The 11,726-nt window shown below is 40.4% G+C and overlaps 1 protein-coding gene across 1 annotated transcript; it reads left to right on the top strand.

Annotated features, from left to right (window-relative positions):
- The first annotated feature begins 1,621 nt into the window (after positions 1–1,621).
- Positions 1,622–11,044, top strand: LOC102404197 (butyrophilin subfamily 3 member A2-like). The gene is made up of 10 exons (XM_006079872.4): positions 1,622–1,939; positions 2,417–2,544; positions 3,098–3,445; positions 5,384–5,665; positions 6,021–6,188; positions 6,564–6,584; positions 6,679–6,705; positions 7,744–7,770; positions 7,985–8,011; positions 9,449–11,044. Exons 2-10 carry the CDS (start codon positions 2,466–2,468, stop codon positions 10,099–10,101), a joined length of 1,632 nt encoding a protein of 543 aa, XP_006079934.3. The 5' UTR covers positions 1,622–1,939; positions 2,417–2,465; the 3' UTR covers positions 10,102–11,044.
- The last annotated feature ends 682 nt before the right edge of the window (positions 11,045–11,726 follow it).

Consider the following 11,726-nt stretch of genomic DNA (forward strand, 5'->3'; position numbering starts at 1 on the left):
ACCCCTGCCTATTTAGGAAATGCAAATCCAAATCTCTAGTGAGATTAGATACTTAAGCAAGTTTCAAAGAGAATACTTGGGAGAAGCAGATAGTTTGGTATTAATTTTATAGACAGATCTGGGGGCGGCTTGGCACTCTAAGCACAGTGGAAGAAGGAGTTAGGTGAGTGTCATACTGGGTCGTTCTACTAATGGATTTCTATTCATTAAAAACTGAAAGAAATTGTTAAATCTCACCAAGTCAAAAAGTAAAAGATTTTATGTGACATAGTTGTTATATTATGTAAAACCTCTCTAACTTCATTTATATGTTCTGGAATGGTTCTGTTCATTTCTGATTAATTATGGTTATAAACTATTTTGAGTTCCAAACTGATTTTGCATTTTTTAATTCTGCTGTAGGCTGTTAGCACCATGCAGTCCCTGGAAGTTATGTGCTCATGATGAATGTCACCATTTGAAGGGGTCATCTCGTTTCTCTAAATGATTTCTCTCTGAACTTTATTTTCATTTTAAAATTAATATTGCCATATTTAAAATTTTGTTAGACTATGTCTGGTTTGTGAAAGGGAAAGTGAAATTCACTCAGTTGTGTCTGACTCTTTGTGAACCTATGGACTATAGAGTCCACGAAATTCTTCAAACCAGAATAATGGTTTGAGAAAGGTAGCCTTTCTCTTCTCCAGGGGCTCTTCCCAACCCAGGGGTCAAACCCAGGTTCCCTGCATTGCAGGCGGATTCTTTACCAACTGAGCTATCAGGGAAGCCCCATGTCTGGTTTATACTTGCTTATCTCTTGTTACTATATCTCTTACAATCCATACAGAGATGTTCAATCTTAGATCCAGAATATCAAAAATGTAATTTAGAGTTTTTAAATTTTTTTCAGACTCTAACTCAGAATGTCTGTCATTCTAGACAAGAAAGGCAATTATTCTAAAACTTGTAGGATTTGAAGGATCTTCAAAACACAAATCAATTATGTAGCCACACAGCAGAACGTAAAAGTTACTGACACTCTTCTAAGTGGTTTACATATATTAATTCATGTAATCCTCATGACAGCTTAGGGTAGGTAGTATTATTAAACCCATTTTCAGATGAGAAAACTGAGGCACACAGAGAGCTTATGTAACTTGATCAAAACCATGAGCTTGTAAGTGACCTTACCAAGATTTTAACTCAGCCAGTCAAGTTCTAATATTTATTTTTTGAAGGCAATGGCACCCTACTCCAGTACTCTTGCCTGGAAAATCCCATGGATGGAGGAGCCTGGTAGGCTGCAGTCCATGGGGTCGCTAAGAGTCGGACACGACTGAGTGACTTCACTTTCACTTTTCACTTTTCACTTTCATGCATTGGAGAAGGAAATGGCAACCCACTCCAGTGTTCTTGCCTGGAGAATCCCAGAGACGGGGGAGCCTGATGGGCTGCCATCTATGGGGTCGCACAGAGTCGGACACGACTGAAGCGACTTGCAGCAGCAGCAGCAGCCTGGATAAATACACTCTCAGAGAAAAAGAAACCTCTGGATTTTGACCCTTTCCTTGGAAGTGTGCAATTATTAGATGGATTTATTATTCATGCCAGGTCAAAGTTCTCTTTTCTTATTTGACTTTCAGTTTTGAATATGTTGGCAAGATAGAGGAGAATTGCACTGCTGAGAATTTCCCGAGCAGGGGCCATCTTTCTTCTAGTTCTCTGAAACCCTTTAAAAAAAAACCTAAGGCTTCCTTCAGGACCCCAAGGTTTCTAACGTCTGGTCTTCCCCTGGCATCTTGGAGCAAGTATCACAGGAGACACCTGCAGGCAGCCCACAGAGGGGCACCTGGAGGGACGACAAAGAGCATGGATTCCTGGTGCCTGTGGCAGCGTCAGTGAGAACTTCCAGGATGCCTTCATCCCCCTAAGAAGAACTTAGAAGACGTGAACAATCTGTGTGAGTAGTACATTTTCTTGGTGATGCGCGAGAGGGAGGGAAGTGAGAGAATCTGGTCAAAGATCCTGGGGTAGACAGGGGACAAGCCAAGTTGTATCTGCTCTTTCGTCATATAGGAATGTATGGTGAGAAAATCTGTCAAGGCTAGAGCAATGTTTATGCTCAAGCCATCTCTCTCAGTGGCTGCTCACTGCCTTTTCTCTGTCTTTCCATCTCTCTAAACCCCTCTGATTCTTCTTCAGAGGGGTTTAGAGAGACTGTGGTCAGATTTATCACATCAGAGCATGGCGGTTGAACTAAAGACTGTTTTCTGGGAAAAGGGGAAACAAAAGGCCCTCTTTTGTGAACGTCAAAGGCTTCCCTGATGGTCCCTGAGAGAGACACTAGGGTTTCAGGAGGCCATTTCTTAGAAGTCCTGTGAACCACTTAGCTGTAATCTTTTTTACCTCGTGGGTCCCGTTTTTATCTTTACTCCAGCTATTTTCAGGACTCCCTCAATGTTATACTGTTCTGTACTCTGGAGAAGATGGTGTGTTCCCTGGCCTTCTCTCTGCTAAGAGACCTTTTTCTGATCCTGCTTTTCCAGCTGTCCATGAGGGGCTCAGGTGAGAATATTTTATATACCTGGATTCTCTTACCCTCTGAGTAGAATCATTAAACCACTCTGCTGTGTCTCTTATAGACCTAGGTTAATTCCAAATCTTTTACTTTGATACAATAATGCATTTGCCCATACACAAGGGCAGATAAATCACTATTATTTTAGAGGTGAGGACCAGGTAGAATTTCTTTTCTGTTGCCTTCTAAATCATTTGGATCTCAATTTCTGGAGGAATGCATTTCTGATGCCCAAGATCTGCCAAAACTCTAGCTTCATGATTTTCCAGCACTCCTTCATCTTCCTCCATTACTACCATTGCAATTTAAAAATCATCTGTTTAATACACAATCACTCTGTTGACTGTGAGCTCCACAAGGGTGGAAATCTTCCTTGTCTTGTTCACTGCCATCTTCAGCCTGAATATGTGTGACAAATTATTGCTGCGTTAATGAGAGAGAGAATGCCCATGGGTCTCTGGGACCTGTGATGATGCTGTGCTCTAAAAGGCACAGGCAGGGTATTGCAATATTCTTTTCACTTGTGACTCCATTCCACAGATTCCTTTTCGGTGACTGGCCCCTCGGAACCCATCGTGGCCATGCTGGGTGCAGACACGGTGCTGCCCTGCCGTGTGTACCCAGCCATGAATGTGGAGAATATGGAGATCCGGTGGTTTCGCAATCAGTTCTCAGAGGCTGTGTTTGTGTATCAGAATGGAATGGAGCAGGTGGGAGAACAACTAGTAGATTTCAAAGGGAGAGCTGAGTTGGTGAAAGACTACATCACCGAGGGAAGAGTAGCTGTGAGAATCCACAGCCTCCGGGTCTCAGACAATGGAATGTACAAGTGCTTTTTTAAAAAAGGAACTGATTTCGAAGAAGCCATTTTGGAGCTAAAGGTGATAGGTGAGTAATTATCATAAAATACAGATCACTGTAAGGGAAATGTAAGTGTTCTGTATGTGATTAGGGGAGGAGGATGGTGAACAAAAGGCAAAAGTAGGTATCCTTGGAGGTGTCAACATCCTAGGCACTGAATTTAACCTCAAGTCATCTTAATCTATTTATGCATTTATTAGGATGTACTTTAAAAATAAATGATTTCCCTAAATATCTATCAAAAAAATAGATCATTTACTTCCCTCTATGTCTCTCCTCACATATTTTGAGGTAAAACACAGTGATAAGCAAAATGTACCATTACTCCCAGAGATGAGAATCCCAGCTGGCTACTGTGAGGGACAGAGGCTTAACTAGAAATGTTAGTGGTCCAGTCCCGCGCGCACTGTTTGGAGGAAATGAGGGTTTGACAGAGTACATTGAGATGCTGCTTCGTTGTGCTTGTTTTTTAATTTCATATACATGGACTATTTTATGTCTGCTTTGTTGTGGTTGTTTTGTTTTTTATTCACCATTATGTGTGAGATCTTCCTATGTAGCTCATTGAATGTAGTTGTAGTAGTTCATTTCTCTCTTTTTTGTTTGTTTTGCTTTTACATTTAGATCTCGCGTCTGTAGAAAGATGTTTTTGATATACAATTTCATGATAAGTTCAAAATAATTTTTTGTAATGTATCTATTCACTTATCTCCATATCAATAGTGAACAGTGTAGGAAATCTCCACCAGATGTACAGTACATTGCTTCCCATAAACTTCTTATGGGTAACTAGTGTAAGTCTAAATTAATGATTTATCTGTCTATTTCTTTGGTATTTCCATTTCTAAAGCTTTATACTCTCTGCCAAGACAAACATATTGTTTTTCTAGTTGTAAAGTTTTTCTCATTCTTTGAATATGTTAGGTTTACCTTAAATTAATACTCTCATTTAATACTACTCGTCAAACTATCTATACACTCATTTTATCCTCTTCTTTGTGTATAACTTTAGTGGAAAAGTCTAATCCATTAGGTCTTGAAGGAAAGAGTGACAAACTCTCCTGAGCTGTGTTACTGTGATCTCACTTTAATATCCGCCCAGTAAGAGGTCAAAGCTTTCATAGTTACAGAAATAACCTCATGCAAATGACAGCATTTTTTAGTACCTTTCCTGTTAGTTTATTGACTTCTGGGTATGAAGACAGGTCCAATCTTTTAGAAGCAGTTTGTTGAACAGGACTGAGCCAGACATGGTGGAGCCATATTTTATGATATCCAGTTTTATAAAGACAAATAATACATAGTCTTAGAAGTCAGAACAGTCATCATTATCAAAGACATGGTGGATTCATCTAGTATTCTGGTAGTGTTATATTTTAACACTGGTGTTGGTTATGTGAACCTACTAGTAGACCCTGCCCATGCAGAATTGAAGAAGAGGAGGAGTGGAAAGAAAAGAAAGGCGTGAGAATGGAGAAGTTAAAACATCTTGACTCTTTCATGGACTCACTTTACCTTGTTAACTTCATCTTTTAGGTAAGCCTTACTCAGAGGAAGAAAGAAAGGAAAGGAAATTATTTAAGGAAGTGACTATGAGAAGTCTCAATTTAAGCAGCAGATGAAATAGACATGTGATATAGATACAGTAATCTTTTTCTGAAAGAATTTAACATCAACAGATTTTACTCTGCTCCTTCCCTATTATCCTTCTATGGCCAATTGCAGATATGCTTGTATTGAGGAGATATGACAGACATTGGTATAAGTCCCAGAATCAGCTTCAATGCTCTTTTACCTTTTAAACTTCAGATAACCATTGATCTCACGGGAAAAGAAAAGAACCCCCTTCCATCCACTGAGAACTATAGTGCTTTGTCCATCTTTCTCCACTGGTGTAGCTGTGAAATAGGAGGGACATCTGGACAAAAACTCTCCAAGTCTCAGATGAATGACTCTCCTCTCCAGGTCTAGGTTCTGGTCCTCGTGTTTTCTTGGTGGGTCCAGAAGATGGAGGAATAAGGTTGAAGTGCACAGGCAAGGGATGGTTTCCCCAGCCTGAAGTACAATGGGAAGATGTGAAGGGAAAGAAGATCCCATCTGTCTCTGAGGACGAGACACAAGATGATGATGGCTTGTTTCAGATTGAGGCATCCCTCATTGTGAGAGACAGCTCAATGACACAAGTGTCCTGTTCCATGAAGAACCCCTTCTTTGGACAAGAGCAAGTGGAAACCATTTTTATCCCAGGTCCGTGCTGCTCATTTGGGAGATAGGAGAGGAGTAAGGAAGGGATACGGGCTTCCCTGATGGTTCAGTGGGTAAAAAATCACCTGCAAATCGGAGACACAGGAGATGTGTGTTTGATCCCTGGATTGGGAAGATTCCCTGGAGGGAGGAAATGGCAACCCACTCTAGTATTCTTGCCTGAGAAATCCCATGGACAGAGGAGCCTTGGGGCTCCAGACCACAGGGTTGCAAAGAGTCAGACATGACTGAGTGTCTAAACACACTCACACACACAAGGAAGCAATATTTAGCACATGGGATGGGATAAGCTTGCTTGGTGTATGTTTTTAACCAGGTTTTGGGGATCCTGTGTCAGAATCCTTCTTCCCTAGGCCCTCTCCTTGGAAGGCAGCATTTGCTGTGACTTTGGTGATACTTGGGATTTCAGCTGGTGCTATTGTATATTTGGCCTGGAAAGAACGACAGGGAAAGAAGAAGCTATCAAAAGTCGAGGAAGAAAAGAAGGAAGAAAGTACATCTAAAGGTAAAACTGGGCATCAGACTTGGTGGGGATGTGTGACTTTATATATTTGTTAGCATGGCTGTGCATGTGGATGGCATCTTTGGGGAATGCAGAGATATGTGTAAGAACGAGTCAGAGCCCCAAGACCTCCAACAAAACATGGAGCTCAAGAACTTCCTGAGGAAAAAAATATTATAATTGAGTCCATTGGAGAAGGAAAGATCACTGGTATAGGCATAGATAGAGCTTATTTTTTTTAATGGTCATAATGATAATTCTCAAAGGATTTTTTTTTTGTTGTTCTAGATACATGGAAGTAGCATTTAGAATCTGGGCTTAATAACATAGTCTAAAAAATATTTTCTGTTAAACCCTTTTTTTTTTTTTCCTTTTTAGAATCACTTAAGAGAGAGCTTGGTAAGTTTTCCATCTTCATTGCTCTAAAGTAGGAGATAAAGTCCTTACTGTATGCTGTATGTCTGGCATCTCACAGACTATTATTCCTTTTCAGCCAGAAGGAAAGAGTTATATCAGCAAGGTGAGTTATACTGTTGTTACAGTTGGGGAAACCCTCTCATCAGCCCTTTTCTTCTGGTTGCCTTCTATTTACCTCGTTAGTGAGAGAGGGACCTGCTTCCCTAAACAGTATAAAATGGTCAACCACATGATATCCAATACCGGACAAATAACAGCAGTTTTTTTAAGCACATATATCCTCACATATATACTCGCATCCTAGGAGAGAAAGACACCATGTGCCATGCCGGAGCACCTGGAGGTCGCAGTTGAGAGTGGAACAAATAAAGCAAGGCCTGTGGGAGGCAGGTTTTGTAGTAACAAGAGGATGAGGTGACCCTGTTTCTGTGGAAGTATGTAATTGGCTTGTTTGATTAATTGTGCAGGCTGACAGGGAGGTAAAATTCATTAGGTTGAAGATCAGGTGGGGTTCAGCTGTTTTGGCCAACAGGGAAATTAGCTGAGAGGGGAGACTTTCCTGATGGCTAGAGGACCTGTCTACTGAGAGCAGGTTGTCATTTCTTGTTTAGTCGCTAAGTTGTGTCTGACTCTGTGATCCCATGGACTGTAGCCAGCCAGGCTCCTCTGTCCACGGGATTTCCCAGGCAAGAATGCTGGGGTTCGTTGCCATTTCCTTCTCCAGAGGATCTTTCTGATCCAGGGATTGAACCTGGGTCTCCTGCACTGTAGGCAGGTTCTTCACCATCTGAGCTAGAGCAGGAGAACTCACAGTTAGGCATTTGGAACCCTGTGAAGCTCAAGAGTATCAAGGCAGCACACAAAATTTTAGGCTTTCCAATATATTCTCAAAACTTAAGCCTACCTTTGCTTTCTCCCCAACCAAAAAAAAAAAAAAAATGAACCTGCATATTTTAATCATAAGTGTAGAATGTGAAAAATGTGAGAAATAAAACTGGAGATGTAAAATAAGATAAGTACATCAGAATTGTCATTGAGATCATGAACACAGTATACTGTACTGTGGTAAACCCTCAGATTTTCACTTTCTGAAGTGACGTTGCTGTAAATGGGAGACTCTAATGCCTTTGTTTTATTTCAGACTGGAGAAAAGCTGAGTTATATGCTGGTGAGTAACTGATATTGTCTTGGGGCTTCAGGTACTTCAGGATTTCGTGAGGCATTTTCAGAGCATTTTTCAGATAGGAGCTATCCTCGGGAGATTTTATTTTGAATCTAGGAGTCCAAAAAGACACAAGGGGATAAAGGGAGAAGCTTCTCACTAGTTCAGAGGACATTAACTTGGCATATTCTTCCATCTGAATTTTGTTTTTCCTTTTTAGACTGGAGGAAGGAACAGTTCAAAGCAGGTGAGTTACTTTACTATTATTTGTCTCACATAATCTCTTCTATACAATTGAGAAACTATTTGTATAAACTCCCAACAATACTTAACTGGTTATTCATTTCATGGCTTTCACTTCAATCTAACGCAGAAATGTAACCAGATTTCTTACCATTCTGACATCATTCATTCATTCAGCATTAAATTATACAGCTATTTATTTAGTGCCTAGTAAATAAAGTGGATTTGGTCTCTGACTTTATGGGAAAGTGCATGTACAAACTGTGATGCATTATGAAGGAATAAGAGATTGCCATGAAGAAAAATGGTGGATTCAAGGAATTCCCTTAAGGAATTTATATTTATTCTGAGACTTAAGTGCTACTGTTGATCTATTCACTATTCATGTTCAATCAGAAGGAAGCCTGCTGTATACTCTGTCTGAGACAGAGAAAGGCTCATTGCATCTCAGTGCAAGTGGAAAATGGGCCCTGACAATCTTAGAATCTTCCCAAAATCACAACCCTCTATTTCTACTGCTTGCTATTCACTCTGAATATCCCTGTATCCACAAACATTGCCTAGTTAATTTAATCCTCCAAAAATTAAAATATATTCTAATCATTCCCATACACATTCTCATGAGAAAAATTTTAATTATTGAAGATGTTTGGTTTGACCAGAAGCAGACTCATTACTACTAGTATTTACACTATTGCTACTATTACTATAGTGTTACTATAACCATCAGAAGCTAAAATTTACCAAGTGTTCTCATGGACAAAATGTAGTACTAAGTTCTCTGCATATTATCTCATTGTCTTCTCACAGTAGTTCTGTGCTGAGATATCATAATTATGTACACCTTCATGAGATTAAAGTGGAGCCGAGAGAAGCAAAGTAACTTCAAGATTGCCAATACTAAAAGCAGAGTAATTATAAAATTCAGATCTTTCTGACCACAGAGCCTGGGATTTCAACCATTAAAAGTATAATAAGAGCGTGAGATAAGTACTATAGATGGCTTAGTTATTACCTAATCTCACAGAAAAATGGCCCCAAAGAAACTTAAATGAAAGTGAGTACATTGTGATTGGAAATAAGACATGTCTTAATTATTAAGAGCAAGCAGTAAAGCAACTGGCATTAGCAGGAGGTTAGAGAAGCCCCAACTTGAAATACATGACCCTGGGGATTTTCAGATGAGACAGACTTCTTGGTTAAGCGTTCTCAGCCTGTCTGGAACACATGGTTACCCAAGGTCCCATTCATTCCTGGCCTTCTATGAGCTACACATCACATGTCTCCTGTGAATGAACATAGGAGAGAACATATGTTGTTTTACCTAATCTTCCATTTTTCTCGTTTTTATCCATCCTCCCTTTCCCGTAATTTGCATCTTTCCTAAAGCCAACCAGTCTCCACTGTGGAATGACCTTTATTTTCCCCTCCATACCTGCAGTGGCTTTCACTCTGGATCCGAAAACAGCTCACCCCAACCTCGTCTTATCTGAGAACAATCAACACATTTCTTTAAAAAATAATGTTTCCCAGAATGGTGATGCCTCAACACACGAAGATCAAGGGGTTTCTGAAGCCATCTTCAGTGTTCTGGGAGATAAGTCCTTCACCCAGAGGGACATGGAGAGACAATACTGGGAGGTAGAAGTAAATACGAGGACAGAAGCTGGATCTACAACTCGATGTGCTCTGGGCATTTGCTCAGAGACAGCAAAGAGAGAGGGCTGGTTTGTAGAAAGTCCAGATAAGAATTTTTGGGTTTTGGTACACGAGGAAGGAAAAGTCCTATTTCCCAACTCCCAGAAAAACTCTCCATCGCTTAGGCAGCAGCCCCGCAGGATAGGAGTTTTCCTGGATTGGGAAGATGGGAACCTGTCCTTTTATAACATGGCCGATGGGTCCCACATCTATTCTTTTACTGGCATCACCTTCTGTGGGACGCTTTTTCCTTATTTTAGCCTTCGGGGTACTGGCGCATCTTTGACCATCTGCTCAACTTCAGATCACCCTGAGAATTGTCCTGACTCTTCTCCAAAGACCTCTCTAACTCATTTAAGTAGTAGTGTCCCCCAAGAAGCTAACTCTCTGTTATAAGAAGTGAATGTCAGCACCTCCGCTGCCTCTGTTCAGGCTTCTTACAGGTATGTTGTCCAAGAAAGCTGTCCTTCTTGAAGAGTAGGTCATTCTCATTAGGTATAAACTACCCCCTTTCAAAGAGAGATAGAGGGAGAAAGAGAAATGGACAGCTAAAATGTCTGGGGGAATTTCCTCTAGTGTTATCTTTGGGGAAGTACTTGATGTGGGCAGCAATGATTTGTTACAAGGAAACTCCAAGGAAACATATGGGCCTTTCTTAAGTTCTAGTACTTATTGTGTTTTGAAGTAAAGATGTTTAAAGCTACATTTAAAGTGAAAATCTCTGTTGTCACTATTTTTGTTATCAAATATGGAGGAGGGTTGTTGTTGCTCTTTAGTTGTTAAGTCATGTCCAGCTCTTTTGTGACCACAGGGACTGCAGCCAACCAGACTTCTTTGCCATGCAATTTCACAGGCAAGAATACTGGAGTGGGTTGCCGTTCCCTTCTCTAGGGGATCTTTCTGACCCAGGTATCAAACTGACATCTCCTGCATCTTCTGCATTGGCAGGCAGATTCTTGACCACTGAGCCACCTGGGAAGCCAAGGAGTTGGGAGTGATGTTTAAAGGGGAGGGTACCAGTTGAATACTACTGTTGGAGATACAGACATCTACTCAAGTCTTTTATAGGTATTGGCTCAGCTTGTCCTTTCTTCAGGCTTTAGTGTCCATCAGCTCCTAAAGTTGGACTTTGCCAAGGTGTGGAGAAGATTGATAAATAGCTGTAAAACAATTTCAACAGGAGACCAAGCCTTCTGGGAAGGAAGAGCCCCTCTCCCCTCTTTTAAACAAGTTCTTACTGATCAGCAAGTTCAGAATTGTATGTGAATAAAAAAGAAATGAATGTTGCAATTTATATTTTCAGAGAAAAAATAAACTGTCAAAGGAATGAAGAAACATCCTCAGCCTTCATGAAGAATAAGCTATTGTTAATACTGGCTTTTTTGTTTCTTTCTGACACAGTTCTTCCTACTTTTGAGGGTTTTCCCTTTACCTTTAATGAACCTAAGCCTTCTCCAGCTATTTATTACAAAGTCTACTTCTTTAAGAATATAAAATACAAGCTTCTCCTATGAAATGAACCTTCTCTTTCTGACAGTAGAAGAGATCAACTTAGACCCCTTAAATTTTTCTGCCCTTACAGTAGATCTTTAAGTGGCAAGTCCCTTTAACAGTCTCACTCGGAAGGTACACCTCCACAGCAAAATTTCCCTAACACACAGCCACTAAGTGGCAGTCAGTATTTGAATCTAAGAAGAATAAACCCAGAGCCCAGAATATTAACTTTACTTACAAAAAAAGAAGGGCTTGAATAACAAGCAAGACAGAGACAAAGGAAAGGTGGGGAATATATTAATAGGCATAGTCAAATGGTTGTGCTGGATGAAGATATGTAGGGGTAGCAACAGAATGAATACAATGATATTGAAAGTGTGGCATGGAACAGGAAGGACAATGGGTTCAGTTTGGGATATTTTACTGTTGTCATACACACACACACACATATTTGTGTGTGTGTGTGTGTGTGTGTGTCTGTGTGCTAAGTCACTTCAGTTGTATCTGACTCTGAGACCCAGGCAAGA

The sequence above is a fragment of the Bubalus bubalis genome, chromosome 2 (assembly GCF_019923935.1).
Source record: "Bubalus bubalis isolate 160015118507 breed Murrah chromosome 2, NDDB_SH_1, whole genome shotgun sequence".
NCBI lineage: Eukaryota > Metazoa > Chordata > Mammalia > Artiodactyla > Bovidae > Bubalus > Bubalus bubalis.